Below are 26544 nucleotides of genomic sequence, written 5' to 3' on the forward strand. Positions count from 1 at the left end.
GCGGCTTCTCGCCGCCCCCATTGGCCCGGGACGGCGAACCGCGGCCAGTGGGGGCCGCGATCGGCCGAACCTGCTGCGTCAGCAGGTAAATAACATTGGCCCAGCCCGCCAGGGTGCTTACCCTGGTGAGCCGCGTGCCAAACGTTGCCGACCCCTGCTCTAGTACATCAGCTTCAAAGGGAGTTTACAGGCAATGAGGAGGAAAATTGTTCCTTCTTAGGCCTGGTCTACACTAACCCCCCAATTCAAACTAAGGTACGCAACTTCAGCTACGTGAAGTTAGTTCGAACTTACCGCGGTCCAGACGCGGCAGGCAGGCTCCCCCATCCACTCCGCGTACTCTTCGCGCCGAGCAGGATTACCGGAGTCGACGGGGAGCACTTCTGGGTTCGATTTATCGCGTCCAGACAAGACGTGATAAATCGAACCCAGAAGTTCGATTGCCTGCCGCCGAACCAGCGCGTAAGTATAGACAAGCCCTTAGGCAAGTTGGAAATACTGTTGCAGCTTTAAGGTATCTATGGTAAATATTTTTATTCATGCAGCTTGCTTGTATCTTTTAAAATTCCTAGAGGCTTAAAGTCAGATAATTGGGCTTTCCACTTTTAAAACAGAATGGATTGATAAGAATAACACTTGTTGCAGAGGACTAGTGTTTGCTACCTACTATAACCACATACAAATGATTTTTCTTTTCCAAACACTAAACAGAGATTTCTGGCTCTGTTTCTATGAATCGATCTTTATCTAGGTGATTTTATGGCTCTTGTCATTGTAGTATCGGAGTGCTGAGATGACAATGGAAACTCTTAAATCCCTTATCTTTTAACATGGATAAAGCCAGCTACCCCTAACTGCATTTGTAATGTTTAAATCTACAACCGGCATGGTTGCAAGCCACATGATTCCTCTTCCCTTATGTGAACAGATGAGAAGCTGAATTTGTTTCTCTTGCTGGGAGTGGGACGCAAGTCGGGAGTGCTGGAGTGTTCCTCTCTGCCTCCACTCCCACAGTGGCTCTCCCTGGATGTCCTGGAGAGTTTGCACTTCAGGGTTAGTTGAGGGATAAAGCTGAGATTGGGACAGGAGGGCTGGCAGCACTCCACCAGATTGTCTCAATGTCCCAATAACGCTGTATGGGTAAACCAGCTTCACTTAACACTGTCTGGGTTAGCATTTGCTTGTGTGAGTCTCCCCTATGTACTGACATGTGCCCCTCCTCCTCCACACTCGAGGGGGGTACCTCATGGCAGCAGGTAACCTCTGGCAGTCTAGTTCTTTCAGAGCTGTACTGTCAAGGGCCATAGACGAGGTGACATAGGCCCTCTGCATCGTTCCGCTGGTGGAAAAATTAGCAGAAAAGCCTGTAGATAAAAGCTCAGAAAGTTTCTAGTTCCCCCCATAGGTTATTCCCACATGATCAATCTGTGGGAGTTACACCCATGTAACTGGGGGCCCAATGCAAAACCCACTAAAGACAACGGGAGTCTCTCCTTTGACTTCAATGGGCTTCGGATCAGGTCACTTATGTTTAGTTCTTATACTGTGCTCACTGCCATAGTATCAAAGCATAGGGCCCCAATAAGAACAATCTGTGCTCATATACAGCTGGAGGTTGTCTTTGCAGGGTTTTGGCTAGCCTGACTGCTTGTACCGATGTTCTGTCCACACCAGAGCAACAAACTAAGCCAGTAAAATATATATATATATATATATGCCAATGGTGTTTTTAATACAGGTAAAGCTTTCATGATTTGCTTCTTTGGGGTGGATAGGTCTGAGGAGTGCTCAGGTTACAGAGAAGATCCAGTGCTCATTGTTTACCCTTGATTTGTGTAGTCCTTTAGTAAAACAAAATTGCAGCAGCTGGATGATGTTTCTATGACAAACCAAAGTGCGGGAATGCAAATCTAAGCTTAGTTTTGAGTCAAATTGTTTTTTCTAGCATCACCTATGAACAATTCTGTCCCCCAGTCTGCAAGAATGAATTTTATAAAGTTTGATTTGGAGAAGCACCCAAAAGTCCCATGCTAATCCACACCTTTTTCCTCTGAAGCTCTTGCAAAGTCAGATTGTCTCATGGTACTTCCTCATTAAGGACTTGCTGGAAATACCACTGTGGCAACCCCTTTTGCTCTGTTATGATACTTCCATCTCTGGCGAACAAGAGAGGTATTAGTCTGCAAAAATAAACAATAAGATGAACTCTTTTTAATTTCAAAGCTGGTTTGTGATTTGGCTGAGAGTTTGATTCAGTTTATATTTTATCCAAACTAGTGAATTCCTTTCTAATTCAATAGTTCTGACCAAATGAGTCTTTATTGGCTAATTTTCATCCTGATGAGAAATTATTTGGGAGCGGTAGGCAGTGGAAGCAATGTACTGCACATACCTGGGACTGCATGAAATAAATGCCACGGCCTTCTCATTTCTTTTTAATGTTGCATTTATGCCCAGTTCAAAACCTCCTTTTGCCATGGTTCTCTGGCTGAATAATTTAAAATCCTTTTAGTTTGACTCCAAGATTCCAAGTTATGTAAATCTTTTGTCTCTTAGTAGAAAAAAGAAAAAACTGGATAATGGTTACCAAACTGCATTTCAGTCTCTGCAGTCTTATTATAATCAGCCACTCTAGACTGGCTTTTCTAGTCTATCAACTGGATTATTTACACCTTCAAATTTCTAAAGTGTAACTATAGGTACCCATCCTGTTCCCTGGTTGCCTAGCCCATAAGTTAAAATAACAGAATAAGCCTATAAATGTATTCACCTTAGCCCAGCCCCCTTCTCAACAGCCTTTGGAAAGGTGTGTGTTGGAGGAATGTGCATTGCAGCTTGCCTGAAGAGTTAACAAATCTCAGCTCTGGAATACAAAGGGGGAGAAGCAAGTTCCAAAACCAAGGACCTCTTGCAAAGAACGTACTGCCAGCAGCAGGATCAGGGCATAGCAGTAAGAGCTCTCTCTTACCATTATTCCATACCCTGTAACCATTTCAATATTTGTTATGGCTTTCGTTAGCCTTATTTTTAAGACAACACTAAAGGGTTATATGCATGCATGTGTGTTTAATATAAATGATAATCTGCAGAAGTACAATTTACTAGGTTCTGTGAAGGAATTATTGGCACTGATCTCTTGGGAAAGTTGCAACACTGGAATTTAAAAAGAATTTTTTTGTAACGTATTTGAAAGTTTTCCATTCATCGTGATGATTTATTGATCATTCTATGACTATGGTATAATTAAGCATACAAAGGCTTGGCAGTTATAGCAGAGGCATATCCTTTTAGAAAGGCTAACAATGTTAACCCAAGAAAATTCCAATCTGAGATAGAACTCCACGGGGTCATATATAAGTTCTATGTAATAGATATGAATATACATGGTACCATTTCCAAAAAACAGGTACATGACCAGACTATAAACATTGAATGTATGTCTCATTAGTTCAGTTATTTATTAATTGATTTATTAAAAAAATCCCACCACCCTACTTCAATTTTAACCATTTTTCATAGTTGAATAAAATCAGCTATGCCAGATTCATGGATATTCATGTTCCTAGCATTCATGGTCTAGAATTAAATGGAAATACATAATTCTGAAAAGAATCTTCAAGTTTTGTGGAAAATGACATCTTGACATGCCACCCCCCAGTTATGAAGAAGAGCTCTGGATCAGCTCGAAAGCTTGTCTCGTTCACCAACAGAAGTTGGCCCAATAAAATATATTGCATCACTCACCTTGTCTCAGCTATGAAACAAGTGGCTATCTGCTCTCTAAATGAAGTGTTATTGTTAAAATAAAGTAAATGGTGTTTTAAAGCAAGGAACACACATCTTCATAGTAAAACTCAAGTTTGTTTTACAATTAAGGAAAAGTGACATGGTCCCCAACCCTTCCCACACCCATTTTTTTTTATATATATATAGAAAATATTTTAAAAGAATACAAAATGTTATACTTAAACATATATTAATTAGTACACTTAAATATAGCTTAATTATATTTACAGTATGCTGCAGATACTTTTAATTTTAATGCCAACTTCAAGGTTTCCCAAAAAACATAACATTATATAAATATACAATAAATATTTGTTACACATGGTGAATAATAGAGAACTGTTCCACAGACATTAACTTACATTTGCACAAAAGTCTTTACTTTAACAAAGCAATAGGCCTGCTGACATGAATGAAATACCTTTGCCACAGCAAGACTTCAATTGAGTGACTTTTTAAAAAATATCTCATTTCAACTAAAACTGCCAAACCTGGGATCATGTATGTCTTAGGCCTGGCATGTGACAGCCATGGAACCATATTGTAATTAATTGCCTGGTTCATCTTACAAAAATTGTAAATAACAACACCTTAGGGAATAATTTGTACCACATTAATATACTTGCATAGAAGATTAAATTTACTATTCCTCTCTACCCCCCCCAAATTATGGATTTTTTAAAATGTACAATTATTAAAGAAAAATAGAAGTCAGATTCTTCAACCTTTACTTACTTTGTTTAATAAGCTACTCTATGAGACTCATTAATTTCAATTACTCAAGAGTAAGAGTGGCAGAATTTGGACATAGATCAATGTACAGTATTTTTAAGACTCTACAACATATAGTCCCCACATCTGGCCCAATCCTGGGTGAGAGTTTTGTTTGAGTAAAGACATATCTATAGATAATTTTGCAAGTTCACTATCTTTGTTCTTTCTAGTATAAATTATATTTAAAGAAACAGTCACTTCTCTCATAGAAACTTATTAAAGTCAATTAGAATTTATTATTTTTAATCTTATGTCCAAATTAGATTCCTGTCATGTTCTATCTGTCCTTCCACTGCCAAGTTAAGAAATAGATAATACATCTATACTCTGCTTAATTTCACCCCTTCCTGTTTCCTACATGGCTGCCTTTTTTAATTTTTGTGGTTTGAAAAATATGACAAAATAAAACCATTGTCACATCTAAAGTTAGACCTAAAGTAGAGTCAGTTGCTCTTCTTGGCTAAAATTCCAGCTTCATTAAAGTCAATGCCAAAACTTTCATTGACTTCAGTGGGGACAGGATTTCAGCCCTTCTGACTACAGAAAGAGTATGGAAATACTTTTGAGGTTGCAATTGCTTCATACGGTATTATCAGGGCTATGAAAAAGAAGGATATTTAACATACATAAAACTGATGATGGACCAACTGATTGAACAAAATCAAATCCTCTCCCACCCAACCCTTCAGCTTGTATAAAGCAAACTCAAACTGGAGCTTTGAGATCTTCAGGTAAGTACTTTATTTCTAGTTTCCATCTGGGAGCAGCCTGCCTGTAATCTCTCCATAAAGCCTGAAATTTGCAGCTTCAAGAGGTTCAGGTAAATGTCTCTCTCTTTATCCCTGTGGATTTCCACAGTTGCAGCAGCACACTCCTGCTAACAGTCCCTAAGCTTAAACATATTGAGGATGGAGGAAGAAGTTGTCATTGAGCAGGTGGGGCAGCTAAATTCTGGTAGTCATTTCTTCTGCAGAACTGACAGATCCAGAGTCTGTTTACCTTTAGTATAAAGACCATTTATTTAGTCAATCCTTGGCTGACAAGGATGATTGGGTTAATTTATGGGATAATGTCTATTTGTATATTGATCAAATAGGTGGGTTATTGGGTGTTGAACATATGTCCAGGGATAATTTGTAAGAAGGGAGTACATTTTACAATAAGCCTGATCGCTGGTGATTTAAAATAGAGATGCAAAATAGGGCACAAATTTTGCTAATATTAAATTCTGGATGAAGTATAGCAAAATTTAAGTGTTTTTGTTTTACCTATTTTTTTTCTCTTATCTCTTTTCTCCCACCTACCTGAATCGCCAACAAAGCTGAACTATTGGGCTAATAGACTCACTAACTACTGGTTACTTGAGTAGAGGGCGAGCTACTTTCCCTCACTCTAGAATGCACGTTTCCCCCCCACTGTATTCACTTCAATTGCTGTACTTAATCCTTACCTACATTTATCCTTTGTTTAGTCATCTTTGCTCTGTTTTTGAGTTTCTAACTCAAAAATACGGATTTCATGCTATTGGACTACTAGGACATTGCTGCAATTAGATATTCACGTCTAACTGGATTTGGTGTTAGTTATCCCAACAGTGACTATCACACCTACCATTTTTTTTACAGTCTTATTTATTCATGATGCTATTTGTTTAGTGGATTAAAGCTGCCATGTACTATGCCTTAAGATATAGAACCTCTTGAACGTATCCAAATATATTCAGTACTTAAAGTTAGTGGTAGAGCCCTCTTTCTACTTCATTCCAGAGCCACCCCTCCAGAGTCTTTCAGGCCTGAATTCTCTCAATTTCTCAAGTGCTATATTTCCCAGAAACAAAAGGGACAGAGCACATTAGATGATTCCTTTGTCATCAGTGGAGAATTAGGCTATAGTACATACATCAATATGCAGGGCAATGGCATTGCTCTGCTGCTGAACACATGGTGCCAAATTCATTGCAGATTTATACTCACGCAGCCCCACTCAAACCAATGTGTTGTAACTCATAATTGAATTGGGCCCACACTGTCCAATCCTGTAGCCACTCTGATCTACGTTTACTGTACTTTGTTCAGACCACATTATCGTGAAATTTTATTGTGCTTCAACAAAACGTTTGATCCAAGCACAAAAAGTCTTTTATTACATTTTAAGTAATTGCTCTCAACAGTCTATATGATATTTTCAATATGACAAGCTTTAGTCATATGGTGAGGAGTGAAATATTTTAGAGATTGCAATCAATTTCCTGCCCAAGACAGGAAGGGGGGGGAACTCCAAACAACCCCTCCATCAAACCTCACCCCCCACACAAACCAATGTGATATAAGCAAATGCAGTTTTTTCAAAATATAGCCATCAAAAAAAAAAAAAAAAGCATGGAGCCAGACAGTTACTCAAGTACTGTCCTTAAGCCTGCAGTTCAGCAATGTGAAGCAGAACATCAGCATTCTTTTTCAGTTGCCTCTTTTTTTTTATTTATTTATTTTGTCAGTAGCCTGATTCAATATTGCAAACACCTTCACAACATACAAAAAAAAACCAAATTTGTTTTATCCAGAACATATATCATAACGATTTTTTTCCTTTTTCCAACCTTGAGGGAATTTAAAAGTAAAAAAATAAAACAGTAAAACTATGACAACAGCACCTTGACATTGTTTTAATTCCAACGCTATCAGAAGTTAAAAGCAGTAAACAGATATAATACTAACAGGAATAAAGATACTTACTGTCTAAATGTAAACGGAATGTTTTGGTTCAAATTTTTTTTCTGAAAGAGGACAGTTTATCATCAATTCACAATTGAAGCAGCATGCAATTTTATTATTTTTTTTTAACTTTTTACGTTTTCGATTCTTGGCAACGGCAACAAACCACAATGTTATCGAGGAATGTAATGCAGAGACTTATTTGTTTTAGTTGTGCGCAAATGACGTTTGTTCCCCTTCAGGTCATGGATATGTTCAATAAATAGATTGTGGAACCACTGTACTGTATAAACTTCAGTTATACATGCAGTCCATAAAATTATTATTTTACTGAATAATTTACCCTGTTATGTATATATACAAATAGATATTTTTGTCTCAATATAATCTATACAACATGAATCCACTATCTTCCCCTTTTAATGGTCAATGTACATACACAGGAAGTGTCTATTCTTATAAACCGCCAGCCAACTCTCTTTTTGTTATCCATGGTGAGAGCTCGCACATAAGACTGGGTAGTTCGGCACTGGGAATTCCAGTGCCTCTTGTCTATGCCCCTGCAACCCTCTTTTGTGTAACCTTTGGGATTGCATTTGGTCTCATAGAAGTATTGCTTCAGTTGGCCTTTGGGTACTGGGACTTTTTCCAGGACCGTAACCGTTGCACCAGACATGTCCACTGCAGTCTTTTTCTCTGCTGCTGTTACCCACTCACTAGTACTGTCACACACGCTTAGCTCCCCACGGCGAGCAGGGTCAGAGTGGCGCCGGACCCTCATGGACATATTTGCAGCATCCAAGTAATTTTTGTACTCCTCAAGCAGAAAGAGCAATGGGGGCTCCAAAGGCACTTGACTGCTTAGCATAACCCGAGATGTGTACAAGTCGGCATCCTTGTTTTCCTCACTGGGCTGGACGTCCTGTTCCTCATCTAGAAGCTCCTCTATGACATGTTCAAAAGTATCTGCCAATGAGGTCAGTCCTCTTGAACCAGTGTTGGGCCCACTTAGGCTCTCCAGAGTCCCATGGGTCCGAAGACCTGGGTAAGCCAAGCTGCCTAGTCCTCTGACACTTGCTTCTTTCATAGGGGCAGCTTTCATGCAACTGAAGTATGAAATAACCATAGTAAGGAAAAGGATGGTCATCACTCTTCTTACTTGGTGGAACTGTTAAGGACAAGACAAAAAACAGAGATTTAAAATTTCATAGGGACCAAAACATATCCATATCCATTTAGTTGACCTGAGAGGAGAAAAGTTTACTCATCTAACAGTTGTTATGAACATCAGTTGCACAAAGGTGCAGATTAATATCAATGGTGCTTTATCGTTTCCGTTTTATAAAGAGACGCTCAACATTTGTCCCTTGATTTATATCTTCAGCTAACACGTAAGCCAATGAATAGGCAACCCTGCCCAAAGTCCTTCACTAGTAAATGTTACACTTCAGATACTATATCGGTTTAAGATCGCATTTGTGGTGCGAGTGTAACAGCAGATTAGAAATGGCACTAAACATCCACAGTACAAGGGTAAGAATTTGAAAAGTGTCAGAGATAGCTGTGTACTTTAAAATACAGACAACGTATTTTAACCCTGATGTTGAATTTGAGATGTAAAGTTGAGCTACCTTCTCTTGTGCTACTAAAACAAATTTGAGGTTGTGTATGTCACAACATGAACGTTCTGGGCAAAAAGTAATTAGCTATGCATTTAGTCCCTATCTATACGGCAGCTTGAACTGTGCTAGCAACAGCCATACTAAATAAAAGTTGCTCTGCCAGAACCCTCTCCAGCAACTATTTTCCTGTGCGGTTGTTGCTCATGGGGGGAGGGATAGCTCAGTGGTTTGAGCATTGGCCTGCTAAACCCAGGGTTGTGAGTTCAATCCTTGAGGGGGCCACTTGGGGATCTGGGGCAAAATCAGTACTTGGTCCTGCTAGTGAAGGCAGGGGGCTGGACTCGATGACCTTTCAAGGTCCCTTCCAGTTCTAGGAGATGGGATATCTCCATTAATTTAATTTAATGTGGGTCAAACAAGATTTCCATTTTGAGTGCGCGCACAGGTATTTTATTCTGAGGTGTGTTGTGGCCCAAACCATGTCACAGCCAGTCTGCCTGAGGTTGTCTATAGCACATGTGGACACAACCACCATAAGCTGTACTTTCAATCACCAATGGAAGCTATACAATTACTGAGCATTGGCAGGCCTACTTCTTGCCTAAAAGTAGGTGTATACAGACATTGACTATGCAACCAGACAAACCATCACAGAGTTAATACTATAATAAACACTTAAAATGCAGCCTAAGTAAATAAATTGTTTGTATCATCTGAATGTGATGGAAATGTTTCAACACACGTTATATTGAAAGGACAATAATAAAATCACTGTATGGTAACTGGCAAAGGCCAAATCCTACAGTCTTTATTCAGGCAAGCTAGCTGTTGAACTCAGCATTGATTTCAATGAAAGTTTTCCTGAGTAAGAATGGCAACATTTGGCCCCAGTGTTTGAGCACAGCAGAGATAGCATGAACCAGCCATTAGGGCCCTGCCACCATCCCAGGGAGTTTTAAATATCATGACTGTCTGGTTTGCCTTTTGTCTCTCACACTCAGCCCACAGTCTGTGGTGTGAGGTGGGCAAGGTGAGAGAAATGCTTGCAGTGTGTGATAAGGCAAACATCATGCAGTATGGAAGAGGAAGAGTGAGGGAGTGGTTTATATATTATCAAAACCCACAACACACACCCAGTAGAATTAACAAAATGTGTTCCTATCAGCACCTCAGAGAGTCTGCTTGCATGTCTATCCACCTACCCTTTGTTTTGTCTTTTCAGATTATAAACGCTTCAGGGCAGGAACTGTCTCTTGCTATGTATGTCTGTACAGTTCATATTTTAGATGCTACATTGCACATTTTAGGTGCTCCTTTAATAAGAAATCTATACAATTCCTGAAACCCCTCAGTGACAAAGAGAGCTGTGTTTGCTGATCTGAAAGTGCTGCTACAACATCTTCTAAGTCCACTTGTTACTTTTTCTCCCTTCCGATCCCTGCTCATGCCAGTTCACTGCTTGCTAGAAAGCAATGGCATTGTTCACATTTTTGAAGCAGCAGCTAATGTTCATTTCAGTGCTTTTGAAGTTCATTCGGAAGTACCTCATACTTGGCATGCACACTGGAGTAAATGCTGTATTTGTCTGGCAACAGGGTGCTCCGTAAAAGTCTTACTTCATCTCCTACAAATATTCTGTGGGAAACCAGTACTCTCAAAATCACAAGTGGAAACGACCAAACTAAAAAGCTCACATGCTAGAGGGACATTGCCCAGGTTTTAGGGCCCAACATTCACTTAGTGAAGGGTTATTTCTTTCAAGAGGAATTTACTTGAGGGGTGAGTTGAGCTGAGGAGATCCTCATGTCCAAGTCATCCTTCCTGTTTAAGTGTGTCATTGTGGCGCAGACACATTGAAATTAAACAAACCTGATGGCTGTGACTCACAGGAACATTTCTTCTAATGATGAGGAACAATCATCTTTTGTACATAAATAGTGTTTTTCATCCTTTGGATCTCAAAGCATCTTACAGACTGGGTATCATTATTAATATAAACATAGATTTATCTTACTGGCAGACAGGGCACCTATGGCACTGAGAGATTATGCTCCCATTGGTTCAGCTTCACCCAAGAACTGAGACACTGAAAAATCTGTAAACATTTTGAAAATTCTGCCCTACGGCCTTGGCTACACTCAGGACTTCCCAGCGCTGCCGTGAGAGCTCTCTTGCAGCGCTATATGTACTCCTCCTGTGAGGGGAATAGCTTGCAGTGCTGCAGGCTCTGATTACACTGGCACTTTACAGCGCTGTACTCGCTGCGCTCGGGGGGTGGGGGGGTTCACACCCCTGAGCGCAGCAAGTTGCAGCGCTGTACAGCGCCAGTGTAGCCAAGGCCTAAGTGATTTGCCCAAGGTCACACAATAAGTTAACAGCAGAGTTAGGAACAGAACCAAGATCTTATGGCCTCCATTCAAGTACTCATTAATGTTATTATTATTTATATTACAATAATGCCCAGAGGCCCCAGCCAATATCAAAGCTCCATTGTGCAGGGAGCTGTACAAGCATAAAATAAAAGAGAGTCCCTATGCCAAAAACCTTACAGTCTAAATAGGGATTAGACATGCCAAGTGGGTGTAAAACAAAACAGGATGGGGAGGGGAGAGACAAAGGTAAGTGCAATAGGGACACGCATATGAGCTAGGTCTACAGTTTGGGGCCTCAAAGTTTGTTTTAAAATTAGGTAAGTAAATGAGTGACCGAATGAATCACTAACAGACTACCTACCTAGGCAGTTTACAGTGGGCATCATGATAGCAATGGGTTTTAAAAAGGGATTTAGAGGAGAAGAGACTAGTGGCTCTGAAAAATGATTTAGGTTATACATTTTACCAGTAGTGGCTCTAGCTGTTTTGCTGGTCAAGGTGGAAAATGTTTTTGGCGCCTCCCATCCCTACGAGTGGCTGAGGGGCAGGGGGAAAGCCAGCCAAAACTGAGTGGCACAGCAGTTCAGCACCTCTGGAAGTTGGCATCCAGGTGATTGCCCTACATCCCCCTCTCCCCCCCCAGAGTCAGCCATAAGAGATAGCGTGGAAAAGAGGCATGACAATGCTTGTGGGAGACCAAAAAAAAAAAAAAAAGGTTCAATCCATTAGTCCACAGATATCCTCTGCCAGCTGGCCATTGGTCCATGCAGTCTGTCAGTGCTCAATACCTACTGTTTTAGTCAGTTACCACTCACAGTACACCCAGGGCCACCGAGAGTGGGTTCGGGCCACGGTGAAAAAAATTTTGGGGTCCCCCAGCAAGGGCGGGCACCGGCTAAACAGGGCCGACGATGGGGGGGGAGAACCAGAGAAGCTGGGCCCTGGGCCCGTTCCGGACCACCGGGCCCTGGTAATTTGTACCGGCTTCCCCCCCTTCTCGTTGGCTCTGAGTACACCTAACCAGTTCTTCCCTCCATCACTGTAGAAAAGAATCCACCCTAATCCTGATCAATTTACACCCAGAGCATGACATAGGATTATCTTTATCGCGCATAAGTAATCTGAGGGATGGGGGCTGAAGTCCAATTAGGCTTTGAATCCTATTAACAATTCTCTCAGCCATCTTTTACACTGCCAGAGTTGCACAACAATAGCACACAAGTGGATCTGTTGATATAATAGGTCACCATACCGTGGCTTTTTTTTCCTTTTAGCAATTTAGCCTGGCAGCAAACAGAAAAACTATATCTGGAATCCACCCTTAAGACACTGTAAACACACATTTCTGATAAGTGAATTTTGGGACCTAAAATTTCAACAGTCTCCTCTTTAAATGAGTTATGGGTCAAGTACCAATGGATATGTAACATCTCAAAAGATTGGTTGGTCTGTATTTCTTTATAGAGAAAAGAGACTGCTAGTAACTTGTGCATTGGGCACATTCATCATCTCTAGCAAAGAATGATGTCCAAATGTTCTAATGTGGTGGGAAATCCTTTTAACACATACAAAACCTTTTCATTTCATAGGCAACAGTGCGCTCACAGTGGAAGCACAGATGCAGTCACACGATGTCTGCTAATCTTGTAATAATGAGGTCATAATGGAATAAGAGTGTTAAATCTCAGTACACAGATAAAAATCTTTCAGCCACTTTCAAAAGCTGGAGACTTTTTCTTTGTTACTTTAAAAGTATTACCCCAGGCTCTGTGAATTTACTGATGAATGCAAGGTTCATATCTCACTTAATGAATTGGTACCAGATCCTTAATATTGTAATATCCATATCAAAAGGGTCACTGAAAACAGTTATTACAGTTTGAATGTGAGTTTTCAATTCTTTCCCTTCTGCTCCCAGATCAATAGAGTTACTGCCTGTTCAATTACAGTAAATGTCTTGTAAATCCAAATACCAATGCAGATTATGTACGCACTCCTGTTTGCTGCTTAGCTACTGTGCTATATGAGCCAGAGGAGGGAAAAAGAGAAGAGAGCTGTATTTGCCTATCTTCCAGCTTGCTTTACTAGCAGAATTGCTAAATACCCTTTACTATTGTATCTGTGCAGGGAAGGGGCGGGAGGGGAAACCATCTGTCCAGAATCAGTGCACAGTACTTTCCCTTTCCATGTGGAAAGACAACCTCAATGAAACCTTGCATGGAGGTGCCTCAACAATTCCAGGAATCTGCACACAGGGCTGAGCTATGACAATTGTCCCTCCCACACATAGGCAAACAGTGACAAATATACCTAGAAGTTAATGCAGCATGCATGCCCTTTCACTTTCCCGGGAGGGCCCCAGGGCACAAAGCCAAAAGGTGTGAAACGGGACCACTATGCCAGTACAGATGCACAGGGCTCCTGTGTGGATCATCCTTTTTCTGTAGCAGATCCATGGGGATCTCTGGGGTATTCCAGGATTTGGGGACAGAACCGCTACCTATTTTGCTAGGGAGAGGGTGGTGGCCAACTTCCTGCAATGATATAGTAACTCAGTTTTCCTCCCTGCCACAGCCTTCCTGCCACTGCTTTTTCCTTTTGGTCAACCAGGGCAAAATCTCCCCCTTAAACTCAAAACACCAACCAGGGCCTGATCCTGCATGTTCTCTATGGGTGCTGTAACATCTTTCCATCATTTATGCGCTGGGATGATGTGTTAGGCTTCAACACAAGCTTGATACAATACACGCTTTATTATTAGTTTGTATTGTGGTAGCATCTAGAAGCCCTGACTGAGAATAAAGCCCCAGTGTGCTAGGTACTCTACATGCACATTGTAAGGGATGGTCCCTGGCCCAAAGAGTTTACAGTATAAATAGCCAAGATAAAGGAAGTATTATTTTAGCAGAGGGAGAACTGAGGCACATAGAAATTAAGAGAATTCTCCGAGGTCACACAGGAAGCCTGTGGCAGAGCTAAGGAATTGAAATGAGGTCTCCTGAGTCTCAGCCCAGTGTTTTGACCACAGAAACATCCTTCTTCCCTAATACAGCTTAGCAGAGCAAACCCAACAAGAAGTCAGGTCATACTCCACATGGGCCTGAGCTCAGATAAACCTATCTTGGTGTAATGCCACTGAAGATAATGGAATTATATTGGTGTAAGTGAGGTCTGAAGTAGGCCACATAACTGTAAAAATGGGAAGGCAACTGGTTAATTGCAGGCCTTGCCAGGACTAGTTTACATCTGAAGTTAATTACATATCTGTATAATCCCTCCAATAAAACAAATATTTGCATTTAATGAGACTTCACTGAAATATAAAATAGTATAATTATATAGATACGTAATTTAATCAGATTATAAAAAGATTAACAGGTCCTATTTCCAACAGAGAGACCTAGTCAATAGCTGTGCATAAGTACATTTCTCCACTGGATCTTGACACTAAAGCCACATGGTTTTGAAAGTTAAAATAAAGGGAACAAATTAGGCAGCGAATGGTACATTAGACCTTTAAATTCATCAGAATGGAACCCCAGGTGGGAGATAAAATTAGCAGCAAGAAACTATTCAATTTCTGTCTTGCCATTTTCTAAGACTTTTTTTAAGTTCAATTTGCTAAATTTTATTGAATGGCACAGGCATGAGTTCCTGCTCTATGTATCATTACAGAAGCGTGTGAACAGATACCAAAAAAAAATGCATGTCAGCACATGATTTGCCAAGACTAAATGTACTGAGAACAAACAAGATTAACCTTTAACGCATGCATAACTGGATGTTTGATGCATGTAGGTTATCCTTAGGGCTATTTATACATCCAACTTTATAATTATTTTTTATTACTGAAATCAAAGGAAAAAAACCACATGCACAAGACACAATCTAATGAATTAGCGTGTTCATAAATTGTTGCATAATGTGAGGGAAGAATTATTCCCTACTCATGCTGGTGCTTATTGCTTCCTCAGGTAATAATACCAACCAGCTATGTTGCCAGAGATGGCAGCGACGGAACTATACAAGCTAGGTGCTATTTGGAAGTAAAGCTGCAAGGAAGTCTGAGTTTGTTGCAAACTACGTCTTGTGAAAATGAGACATTCTTATTGTCTCACAAGAGTGTATCACAGCTTCTATACAAACAATAATACACCATATGGCTGTGATAGCCAACCTGTGGCTCTGGGGAAGTGTATATCTATGCAGGGTACCATATGGGTTTTTGTGAAGTCCCCAAGTTTGACCAGAGCTCTTGCACCCAAGAAAGAGGAGAAATGCCAACAGCAATCAGGGGAGGGGAAAGGAAAGCGTCAAACTGAGTCTCAGAAAGCCACAAAACAATTGTGCCATGATGTCCTGACATTACATTGAAATATTAGCTTGGTGGCGCTGCTGGTAGCACTTGTCCTATAAATTCTTAGGACTGGGAAAGCTATGGGGCAAGGATGGTGGTGGGAAGATGGTTCCCCCAAATTTCAGGGAGGCATGCCCAGCTATTCCAATGGTACAAAACAGACTCCTTCCTCCACCCCATATCCAAGATCTTCTTGACTCTCCAAAATACTTGAGGCATGAACTCCTGGTAGCACCTCCATTAGGCTGACCTGTGAGAGGCCCAAGAGGTGGAGACAATGCAGAAAGTAGCAGCATAGGCAGGTGAAGAACCGGCAGGACAGCCTTCCAAGCCTAGCGGCTCAGTGATGTCACAACTCTTGTTCACCTTCATATCAGCAGAGTGGTGATGTGGGAGTGTGTGTTCATGCCCACACTGTTCGCTAGCTGGGAGTGGGTGACAGGGGATGGATCACTTGGTGATTACTGTTCTGTTCATTCCCTCTAGGGCACCTGGCACTGGCCACTGTCAGAAGACAGGATACTGGGCTAGAGGACCTTTGGTCTTTCTAATGTTCTTATTATTTTAATACTTCTACAATGGGAAATGGTTGTTTAGCCCACCACACACACAGCCTTTCTAGATATTTATATGACACCCAGCACCTTGGAGACCTGATCTGGATTGGGTAGGGTGACCATATGTCTAGTTTTGGCCAGGACATCCTGTTCCGGCCATCCTGACTTTTTTTTTTTTTTTGGCTGACTTGATCAGTTGGCAAGAGCAAAAAGGACAAATGCCTACTTTTGTCAAAAAAGGTGAGGTGCATTGTGGAGGAACTGGGGGTGGGGGGAGGGCAAGTGGAGATGCCAGTCCCCTGCAGCAGGGGAGGCAGAGTTGGGGAGGGGAGGAAGCATTCCAGCCTAGGAGGGACAGCAGGGTTCCAGCGACGGGCTGACAGACTCCTGAGGGGTCCCCCTCTACAGGGTTCTAGCCACGGGCGGTCTCATGCGGGAGGGATGTGGGGGGCCTCAGGCAAGAAGCTGGGGGAGTCCCATTTTCTCTTTGGGAAATATGGTCACCCTAGGATTGGGGCCTCTGAGCAATACCATAGTGAATAAAAACAACAGCAGCTTTCCAAAAAGGAGTTCACCTTCCGATAGAGGCCACGGGTGGAACACTCCACTCAAAAGGGGAATAATTTTCAGAAACTTGTGAGCATGTGAATATGGGACTATCATTGAAACAGTTCTGCAGACGGAGCTACAGAAAGTGCTAATGAGCATCCACTAATACAGGATAATGCACTAACCAGAAAATAGAGTAGAACTGAAATACCTAACAATGCAGAAGGAGCACCACTCAAATATCTTAGCTACCAACAGGTTCATTTTACTTATCAGTAGCTGAGTGCGGGGGCAGAAGGGGGGGCGGGGAGGTATGCCATATTTCTTGCACCATTCTATCAGAACTATACAGAAAAGGCATGACTTCCAGGAATAATGTCCAAGCATCAGCAAAGACTGATCACTGGAAGTAACCCTGATTTCCAAACGTAGGTAAGCTCTGAAAACTGCATGCAACAATCTTAGCACCACTTACACTTGTGATATTACATCAAAGGATTGATTCAGCAGAAACATTGCACAGCTCTTTTGTGACGAGACTGATTCCTTTATGGAATTGATCACTCCTTTTAACTCTGCAGTGAAATATAACCAGTCTATGTCAATAAATTAGCCAGTTCCACAATGAGGGTAGTTTTCTCTTCTCAATCAATGAACAAGCCATGATTTGCTCTCCTTCAATAGCCAAATTAGGGTTGCCAACCCTCCCGGATTGTCCAGGAGTCTCCAGGAATTAAAGATTAATCTTTAATTAAAGATTATGTTGTGATGAAATCTCCAAGAATACATCCAACCAAAATTGGCAACCTTAAGAGCCATTAGTACTGAAACTCATGCCTAGCTGGATTGCAGCCACGATCATGCCGGCACATGAGTTGTCATACCAGTTTTGTTGGGTGCTTAGGTCGCCTATCAGCAATGGGAAAGCTTGCAGATCCTCCCATAAAAGAACATTGCTGCAAGCTCTAATTCCTTTCTGGCCACCTACAAGGCCACATAGGTGGCAGTTTGGATCAGATATAAGCAATAGACAATGCATGGCTCATGTTGCTAGGAGGACTAAAGGTTAGGAAGCATAATGCTCAGGTGACACATTTGCCCCATGATATGGGCAGACAGACAAGGCTGTACAGCCTCAACTGGCCCTCAGTGTGCTTTCTAGATAGGAAGAAAGCAGTAGGGACACTACACAGATTTGTTCTATGCAAGATACTTATCTATGTTGAGGTCTTGACTGTGTGTGGCATTGATCTAGGTGACAGAATATCTGACTGGATATCTTGCTGTTAGCCATAGTCAGTCCTCAAAACGAAGTAAATCAACAGTTTGCTGTGATGATCATGATCCAAAACTGGAAATGACTGTTACCAGAGCTCTGACAGGTATTAACGTAAACTGTGCCTGTATTTGTTAGTGGTGTTCACAGTCATCTTCTATCCATTCACCCCACGTTTGGACTTCTCTCAGAACATGCTCGGTCCATTCATCAGCATGGCATCTCTGTGGGGATACTTTCCATATATGGGCAAGGATTAAAGCTTACATTCAGGTTCCAGAGTGGCTTCAGGGAGTCCAATAAAGGCAGGAGTCCAAAATTCCATGGAATGTAAAGGACAATATTAGTTTGTTAGCAACAATCTGATTGGTTAGTGCTTGAGCTCAGGAAGTTTGAAAAGCCTCCATTGTCTATGCCATGGTGATGAATTTTTGTTGAACACAGACATACTCATTAGAAAGCTAAACCACCTCTGTCATGGCACTAAAGCAGCGTGCAGGGAATTGCTGCATGTGTTCCACCCTTTGATTCCATGCTTTGAATCTTTGAAGATAACATGTTACTCACCAAAGCTTATGCCCAAATAAATCTGTTAGTCTTTAAGGTGCCACCAGACTCTTTGTTGTTTATGTTACTCACCAGTAGCAATATTAAAATATTACCAGAATTGCAATACAGACATTTGGATACAGAGCACACTCTTTTTAAAAAAAAAAATTATAATGATGATTTATAATTTCTGATTACAAGCATCATGCAGTAAAGTCCACAGTATCATTGTGGTAAATCAAGGTGGTTTTTTTTTTTGTTTTTGTTTTTTTAATATATTCTAGTGAATACAAAACAGTAGCCTTACAGAAAATACAGGGTAAGAGTCAGATAACTCTTTTGTCAGCCCCCTGTCCTTGCTCCCAAATGTAAATGAAATTACTTCTTTTCTTGAAGGAACATTCCGCTGTTTTGTATTTCTATAAAGATGGAACATTTAAATTATTTATTTCCCTACAAATTAAAAAAAAAGTGTGTTTGCCCCTTGCCTGAGCAACTGTTTTTTTTTTTAGTTTTTTAAAAAACTTTTGCCCCCCCCCCCCCCAGTTTTCCATGGTAGTTAATTCAGCAAGTGGTAACACAGGTTTATTTCATACTTGTTACTAGATCTAGTGACAGGTTCTCTGCTACCCTGAGACATCATTTCCATCAGAATTAAAAGGTTCACTGCTCTGGTAAATCCCAGAAGGGTTTAGGGGGCCAAATCCTTAGCTAGTGTAAACTGGTAAATGGAGCTATGCTGATTTACACCAGCTGAGGCTATGGCCCAGTATTTCCATGGACTGATCTTGTGGGAATGAAATTAAATGAGGTTACCACCTGAACAGCTGCATCAGAGTGGCACAATCTTTTGCCATACAGAAGACAGGTTCCAGTGAGACAGACTCCTCACACTCAAGACTCCTCAGGGACAGATGCATATTTGTGAATGATTATCTTTTCAGTACAACTATGTAACAAAGGTGGCTGATTGAAGTGTAGATGGCTTCCCAAACAAGAATCTCCCCCCAAAATGTATCCTATAACTATTTGTAGAAGTGTACAAGTAGCTCTAACATACCTGTAAGCAGTGATACATAAAAGATAGCCTGTCCCAATCTAACACTCCACCCTCCACTTAGAAATGCTTTGCTTCTGGGAAATCCACACACAAACACAGTTGGGGGAGGAGGGGAGGTGGTCTTGTTGCCAAGGTTCAGCTCTTGTTGCAAAACGGAGGGAAGCACACACATTTTAAAGCAATTAAGTAACATATATCTATGAAGCGGCTTCAGGGCCAACTCTTTCCCACAGATTCTGCTGCTTTCCAGGGAAGGAGAGCCTCTGTTCAGATAGCTGAAGAGAATGAGGAAGCAAACATTAACTGAGGAAAATATAATGGTTCCCCATTCCAAACAAAAACTAAACAAAAAACAAAAAAGCCACACAAAAGGATGCAATGTGGGCTACCCAGAAATAACCTTCCCATCAGAAATAGAAAACAGCTCTGTATATGGACAGATAAACAAAGAATCAGGTTCACTAACTCATGAGAGATATTACTCCTAAAAAAATTAAGTGCATGAGGACACAGCTCGAGTATTTGAATCTCTGTAGTCCCTCCCTACTTGTATAAATTCTAACATTTTTATAGTGCTTGTCATCTGAGATCTCTAAGTGCTTTACAGACACTAAACCTAAGCCCCACAACACTTGTGTGAGGGAGGAATTGTATTAAAAATCCCATTTTCCTGATGGGTAGACTGAAGCACAGAGAGATTTAAGTAACTTACCTAATGTCACAAAGCAAATCAGTGCTGAGCCAGGAAAAGAACACAGGAGCCCCAACTCCCAGTCCCCTGCTCTAGCCACTACAGAACATAGTCTACCCATACATATTACTCATACATTTTGCAAAGCTCTCTTTAGCAACACTGGATTCACTCTGTTTCTTACTCAGAAAGAGGCAGGGCTGCTGATTAAAACCTTAGGGGTATTATTTTGAATACATATGCTAGCTCACTCCCATCTGTGTTGTTAATTAGTTCCTGACTGTAGGTTAAATGTAGGGCATGTTGTCACGAGCCCAAGGTGGGGTGGCCAGACCTCCTGCTCTTGCCATATGGCTTTTTTCCTCACTCGCCCCTCCACACTTCAGTTTTTAGCCTGATCTCCGTGCTTCTAATATGTGGGCTCAACAACAAAATAAAAAATATAGATTGTTAAGATTGAAATGACATGCTAATGTAGAAACATGCTCCTCTGTGCTGAGGCAGCTCTTCCAGAGTATTGATTTGAGACACATCACAGCTTCTATGGCTCATACACAATGATTACGCTCCAAATGAAAGCAGCTTAAGAAAAGCCGGAGATAACTATTCACATGTAGAACAACTACTGCACAAGTAGGTGATAGCCAGGGCTGCATAAAACATTGCCCTAGGAGGACTGCATAATATTTTGCCAGGAACGTGAGGCTCACCACTTAATTTATTTAAAATGGAGAAGAATAGAGTCGCCGTATCTGTAATACAGATACATCCTGGGGAGAGGATGAGACCCAGTATGCAGAGCTCCATCTTGATCCAAGGAATGGAAAAAAATCAAGATATATTGGATTCTATCATCTCCAAGGCCACATCTCTATTCAAAGGTAAGAGGGCCCTGGGTCATATCACAGAACTCAATGGATCACATTTTGGGGTACACTTGAAGATTACCAATCATCAGAAGTGCTAAGAACTTGCAACTCCCAGCAAAATCAATTCCCAGTGAGCTGAAGTTGATTACAGAAGTAAATTGCAGGTGCTCTGCACCCATCAGGATTTGGCCCTAAATCTGTTTGCTTCAGAGCAGCCTTTGTTTAAACCCCTTCCTGGCTTTACTCTGTCGTGTTTTCCATTTCTCATTTAATGGCTACTGGCCCATTAGCAAGGAGGTTATAGAAGAATTTTCCAAGTGCATGATTTTAATATTCTCATACAATTTAGGGGCTCTATTCAGCAAAAGGTCAATGATGAACCAAGCTAAAACAAATCCAGGTGATTAAGCTTTCTGCACTACTTCTGTGGAACTGTCACCCTTAGATTTGCCAAAACCGTAGGCAGAGACTTCATAGAGGTTTAGGGCTCAGCTCTCTTACAGCCTTATATCACATTATTATTCCATGTAGTCTTGCAGAATCTTATTCTCTCACTGGTCCTGTGTGAACTTTTGGTTTTGAATGGGCAAATAAATCCTCATTAGTTTTTTTTATTGATCTTTATCATTGTAAAGCTGGAAAAGAAATTTTGTGCCAGGCTTGGTAAATGTTATGACAATTTTATAGGTCAACTTTAAGAGGGACTTAAAAACACTGCATCATTTGGCCCGTGCTCCAAGGAAAACATGTCACCGAGATACGGGACAGGGCTCTTTAACAAACCAGATTCTGTCAAGGAAAACTAGGTACCTTTGTTTATGAGTACCACCATTATGGTGTTGGATGTTTCTGCGCTGTTACATGCAGTTGTATTGCTCTGATGTTTTCCCCCTACTGAGTGCATGTGGATAAACAATTGCTTAGCTCTCCTTTCTACTGTTTCCTTTAAGAGCATCCTGCATATTCCAGGCTGTTTCCCTCATACAGAAATAAACTTTGCAAAACTTCTCTTTGCCTCTCATAAACAAAAAACAAAAAAGCCAAGGACCTCCTTGCTGACCAAGTTGCCAATATTTTGCAGTGAAAAGATAATCTGTGACTTTGTCACAAGCCGTAAAGTTTATATCTGGATCCAAACCCTATGGAAGTTCAGAGGTGTTCAGCCCTAATAGGCTGAATCAAAACCAGATCTGAAGGACAGTAAGGATAAAGGGTAGCCATGAAGTTCAGGACTTCACCATAGTTCATCTGTGTTTGGATCTTGGACGCTGGTTTAGACTTAATTGCCAACTTGGACTTGTGTGTGGTTTTTCTTCCCCCTTGGATTCAGTTGTCAGCATTCAGAGTGAAGCCTATTACAACCATTTGTCTTTTGGCATTTATGTCCTAATCAGATCAGATGATCAACTCATGAGGAGCACAAATATCAATTGAAGATACAAGTATGAGAGCAGGAAGCCAGCAGACTCATTTATTTGAGAACACCAAGAATCAAGTGTTCTACTGATGACCAGGAGCCCTTGCCAAGAATATCCATACTAGCAACTATATTTTGGGGACACAGTTATTCTTAAGAGGGAGTGACTGATTTCATTAATTCAGCCCTTGAATAAAGCTAAATATACATATAATTAATTACTTTTCATCTCAGGATCTCAAGCACTGAACTGCCTTACAGGGTATATGTCCATTTTAGAGATGGACAAACTAAGCCCCAGTGAGATTAAGGATGTACCCAAATTCAAATAGTCATTGACAAAGCTGGTTAAAGAATCCAGAGATTATGGTGTTTAGCCCCTGTTCTAAACAATACTGTATTTCTTCAGGAGCTCTTATGTTCAAATAAAGCAGTGTTTTGATCATGTTGGATAAGACATAACACGTAGTAGGGTTGACAGGAGGTTGTACATTTGATTCTGCCATCTCCTTTAGACACTTAATATAAGATCCCATGCACATTGGTTAGGGTGAAAGGAAAAGGATTTTAGTCCAATGCTTGCTGCTATATAAATAATTATGATGCAGAAGCATGTTTTGAGGTCTTTTAAACCCATATGTTTGTATAATGATATTTTTCATCAAGAGTTCTCCCTATAATTTAGACATACATTTTTTGCCAGCAACCTACTCTTACACAACACTGCATACATATGTGTACCTATATGGCTACCTTTATTGTAACAGGCCAACTTCTGCTCTCAGATGTGCATGCATAACTTGAACTGCAATCAATGGGAGCCTCTCATATATCTGAGATCATAATTTGATACAGTGAACACTCACCATATAACGCTCTATAATGTAGCATAGCATAGCATAAGGCTCCTGCATTTGTGCTCCTAACCTGAATATAAAGGATTCTCTTTATATCACAATAACTCCTTGAATCCCAAGAGAAACTTAGGAAACATAGGTAAGTCATCCACCATAATATAGTGTGTGACTGTAATCGTAGGTTCTAAAGATTCTGAGAAATAACCAGAATAATCATTTAGAAAGTCAAGATGCTAAGTAAATATTATAGACTAATGGCTGGGACTTTCAAAGTTGCCTAAGGGTATGTCTTCACTACCGGCTGGATTGGCGTGCAGTGATCGATCCAGTGGGGATCGATTTATCGGATCTAGTCTAGACGCGATAAATTGATCCCTGAGTGCTCTCCCGTCGACTCCTGTACTCCAGCTCAGCGAGAGGTGCAGGCAGAGTTGATGGGGGAGTGGCAGCAGTTGACTCACCGTAGTGAAGACACCGCGGTAAGACGATCTAAGTACGTCGACTTCAGCTACGTTATTCACGTAGCTGAAGTTGCGTAACTTAGATTGATTCCTCCTCTCCCCCGCCCCAGTGTAGACCAGGCCTAAGAGTTAGATTCTCAACTTCCATTGGAATTCAGTGGGAGTTGGGGGCCTCAATCTCTTAGACATCTTTGAAAGCCAATATACAGCCTTTAAGCTAGGTTATCTTATGTCTACTTTTAAGTCTCTGAAACCAGTCTCCTATGTGTGGTCAGGGAGAAATATTCAGAAAAAAGATTATATGGGTTCTGCGAGGTAGGGAGTGCAGAAAGATACTCTAGTGTTTTGTATAAAGAACTCCTGATGGCTGTACCAGGGAAGCACATACTCCCAAATGGAAGGCAAGTACTATAATTTCCACCAGCCAGAAGGAAATATGAAACATTTAAGAGGGGAAATTGTGATTGCCCTCCTTCATTCTGGGTTCCTCTGAGCCAGCCACACATAGAATGGAAGAATCCACTCTTCATTGTCCAATGTATGGAGGAGGTAAACACACATCTGCATATCCCTCCCCCAGTTCAACTTCAATACTGTATTTAAAGACTGGGTTCAGAATTTCAGCCACTTTCAAATCAATGGGAGGTTTGCAATTTACGTCAATGCAGAGTCACAGCTTCAAAAAATTCTTAGAATTCCTATTAAAAAAAACTTTCATGCACAATAAAATTATTTTAAATGAGTTTTCACGTAAACGAAAAATCAAATCCTTAAAGGTATTTTGCGCTCATGTATTTGGTGCATGCTTTGAACATGTAATCGAGTCTCAATGACACCTGTAACAAACCCAGAGAAAATTAACTTGCAAATATTTCCCTAGTAATAATATAAAATTAAGTAGGCATCTGATTTACTGAAAATGATCCTTCTTGTTTATTTGTTTACACTGCATAAAGAGGACTGTGTGAAGATTAGTTATCTGCCTCATCAGAAAAGTCATAGACACGACTTTAATGCATAAATATTTTAAAAACAAAGACACCATGCACTGCTAAACTTAGTTTCTGTCTACTCAGAGCAGGCAAGATTAATAGCCTTCAGTTTTCAAGAGTTGCACACACAAAAAGTTGTTGGCATATCTGGCAAATGTGTGGAACTTATCTCTAGGTGGCGGTAGTAGTTCAGATTTTGAGCTACTCGGATCATTCTGTATTCTTTTTATCCCCTAGAATTACTTCTTGTAATTATTCTACTCTGAAATTAAAGCAACGTCCCTATTTTTCTTTAAATTTATAATACAGTCTGAAATTAAGTAATATGATTTCTGCATTTTGCTGTCAGAGTATACAGAAAAAGGCAAATAGATTTAATAGACCCAAAATTAAGGAACCTTTATGGAATAAAGAGCCCTTACATTTCAAGCATTTTAGAGGACTTTAAAGAAAAAAAATCATATGGATTGTCATGCTTTCAATTCTGTACACAATTACCATGGTAGGAAATTAAGTCTTAATTAACTAGTTTAAAAGACAATTACTTCATGGAAAGATACTACATTCTTAATGAAGTAAATATACAACTACTGCAGCATGATGACAGCTGTCACGAATGCATGAAAAGTTACTACATGAAGTCTTCTTTTGCTTTTCCTAGTTGTCCAATGGAACTCATCTTCAGACAGCTGTAGCAATTAGTGATGCCTAGATAATGCATCATTTTGGGACTGGTAATATTAGAGTAAGTAAAGGACTATAATACATCTACTCAGTATCATCCTAGCAAATATTTGTTTATACTACAAAATAAAAACAACCTGTTTTCTCCTCCCTTCCTTTTCACTTTGTATACTTGAGTGATTTATAAAGAATTGGCATTAATACTTACTGTGATTGAAATTGGGATACTTTTATTTTACACACCTAGTTTAACAAAGTTGATATAGCATGACTAGCAAATATGTGGTTAATGTAATCAGATCTTCAATATGTTTGCAGATCCTCAGCTAGTTTATATCAGTCTGGCTCAGCTGAAATCAATGCAGCTATTTTACACCAGCTGAGGATCTGTCCCAGTATTGTGAAGAAAGTGAAAAATTAAGACCCTGAGCCAGCAAACACACTTTTGCATACATTTACTCATGTGAATATTTGCAGAGATGTCAGTGAGACTTCTCATTTGAGCATAGTTACCACATACATGTTTGAAGAATCAGGACCTAAAATTATAGCAATACATGCCTAGCATAAAATAATGCTACGTGGTATTCCAACAGAACATCTGTCCTATAAACACACCTGTCTAGTCCAAAAACTAAAATATTTTCTTCCCTCTGATGCTGTCTCTTCTAGTATTTAAAGAAGTCTGCCTCCAAGTGGCATAAGGATTTAATCTGGCAACATCAATTACACAATTTAGTCAGCATAAGAGCAAGTTGTTTGAATGCACCGTGTAGTTAATGTACATTATTACTGTGGCAGCATCTAGGAGTCCAATCATGGCCAGGATCCCATAGTGCTAGGTGCTGTACAAACACAGTACAAGAAGTCAGCGCCCTACCCCAAAGACTTTACAATCCAGCTCTGAGACAAGAGACAGATGGAAACAGTTAGATAGGGGAGCACAAGCCAACAATGAGA

The 26544-nt window shown here is 40.5% G+C and overlaps 1 protein-coding gene across 4 annotated transcripts in view; it reads right to left on the bottom strand.

Moving 5' to 3' along the window:
• Window positions 1-4012: 4012 nt before the first annotated feature.
• Window positions 4013-26544, bottom strand: part of BDNF (brain derived neurotrophic factor) — a 49238-nt gene continuing 26706 nt past the window's right edge. For 2 of the 4 annotated variants that reach the window (XM_034770002.1, XM_034770000.1), the window contains exon 2: window positions 4013-8439. In XM_034770002.1, coding sequence (XP_034625893.1) covers window positions 7678-8418 — 741 coding nt within the window. In that variant the 5' untranslated portion in view covers window positions 8419-8439 and the 3' untranslated portion in view covers window positions 4013-7677. The remainder of the gene's footprint in view (window positions 8440-26544) is intronic. The other 2 variants (XM_034769999.1, XM_034770003.1) reach the window with 2 other exon arrangements.

Source organism: Trachemys scripta, chromosome 4, assembly GCF_013100865.1.
Source record: "Trachemys scripta elegans isolate TJP31775 chromosome 4, CAS_Tse_1.0, whole genome shotgun sequence".
Taxonomy (NCBI): domain Eukaryota; kingdom Metazoa; phylum Chordata; order Testudines; family Emydidae; genus Trachemys; species Trachemys scripta.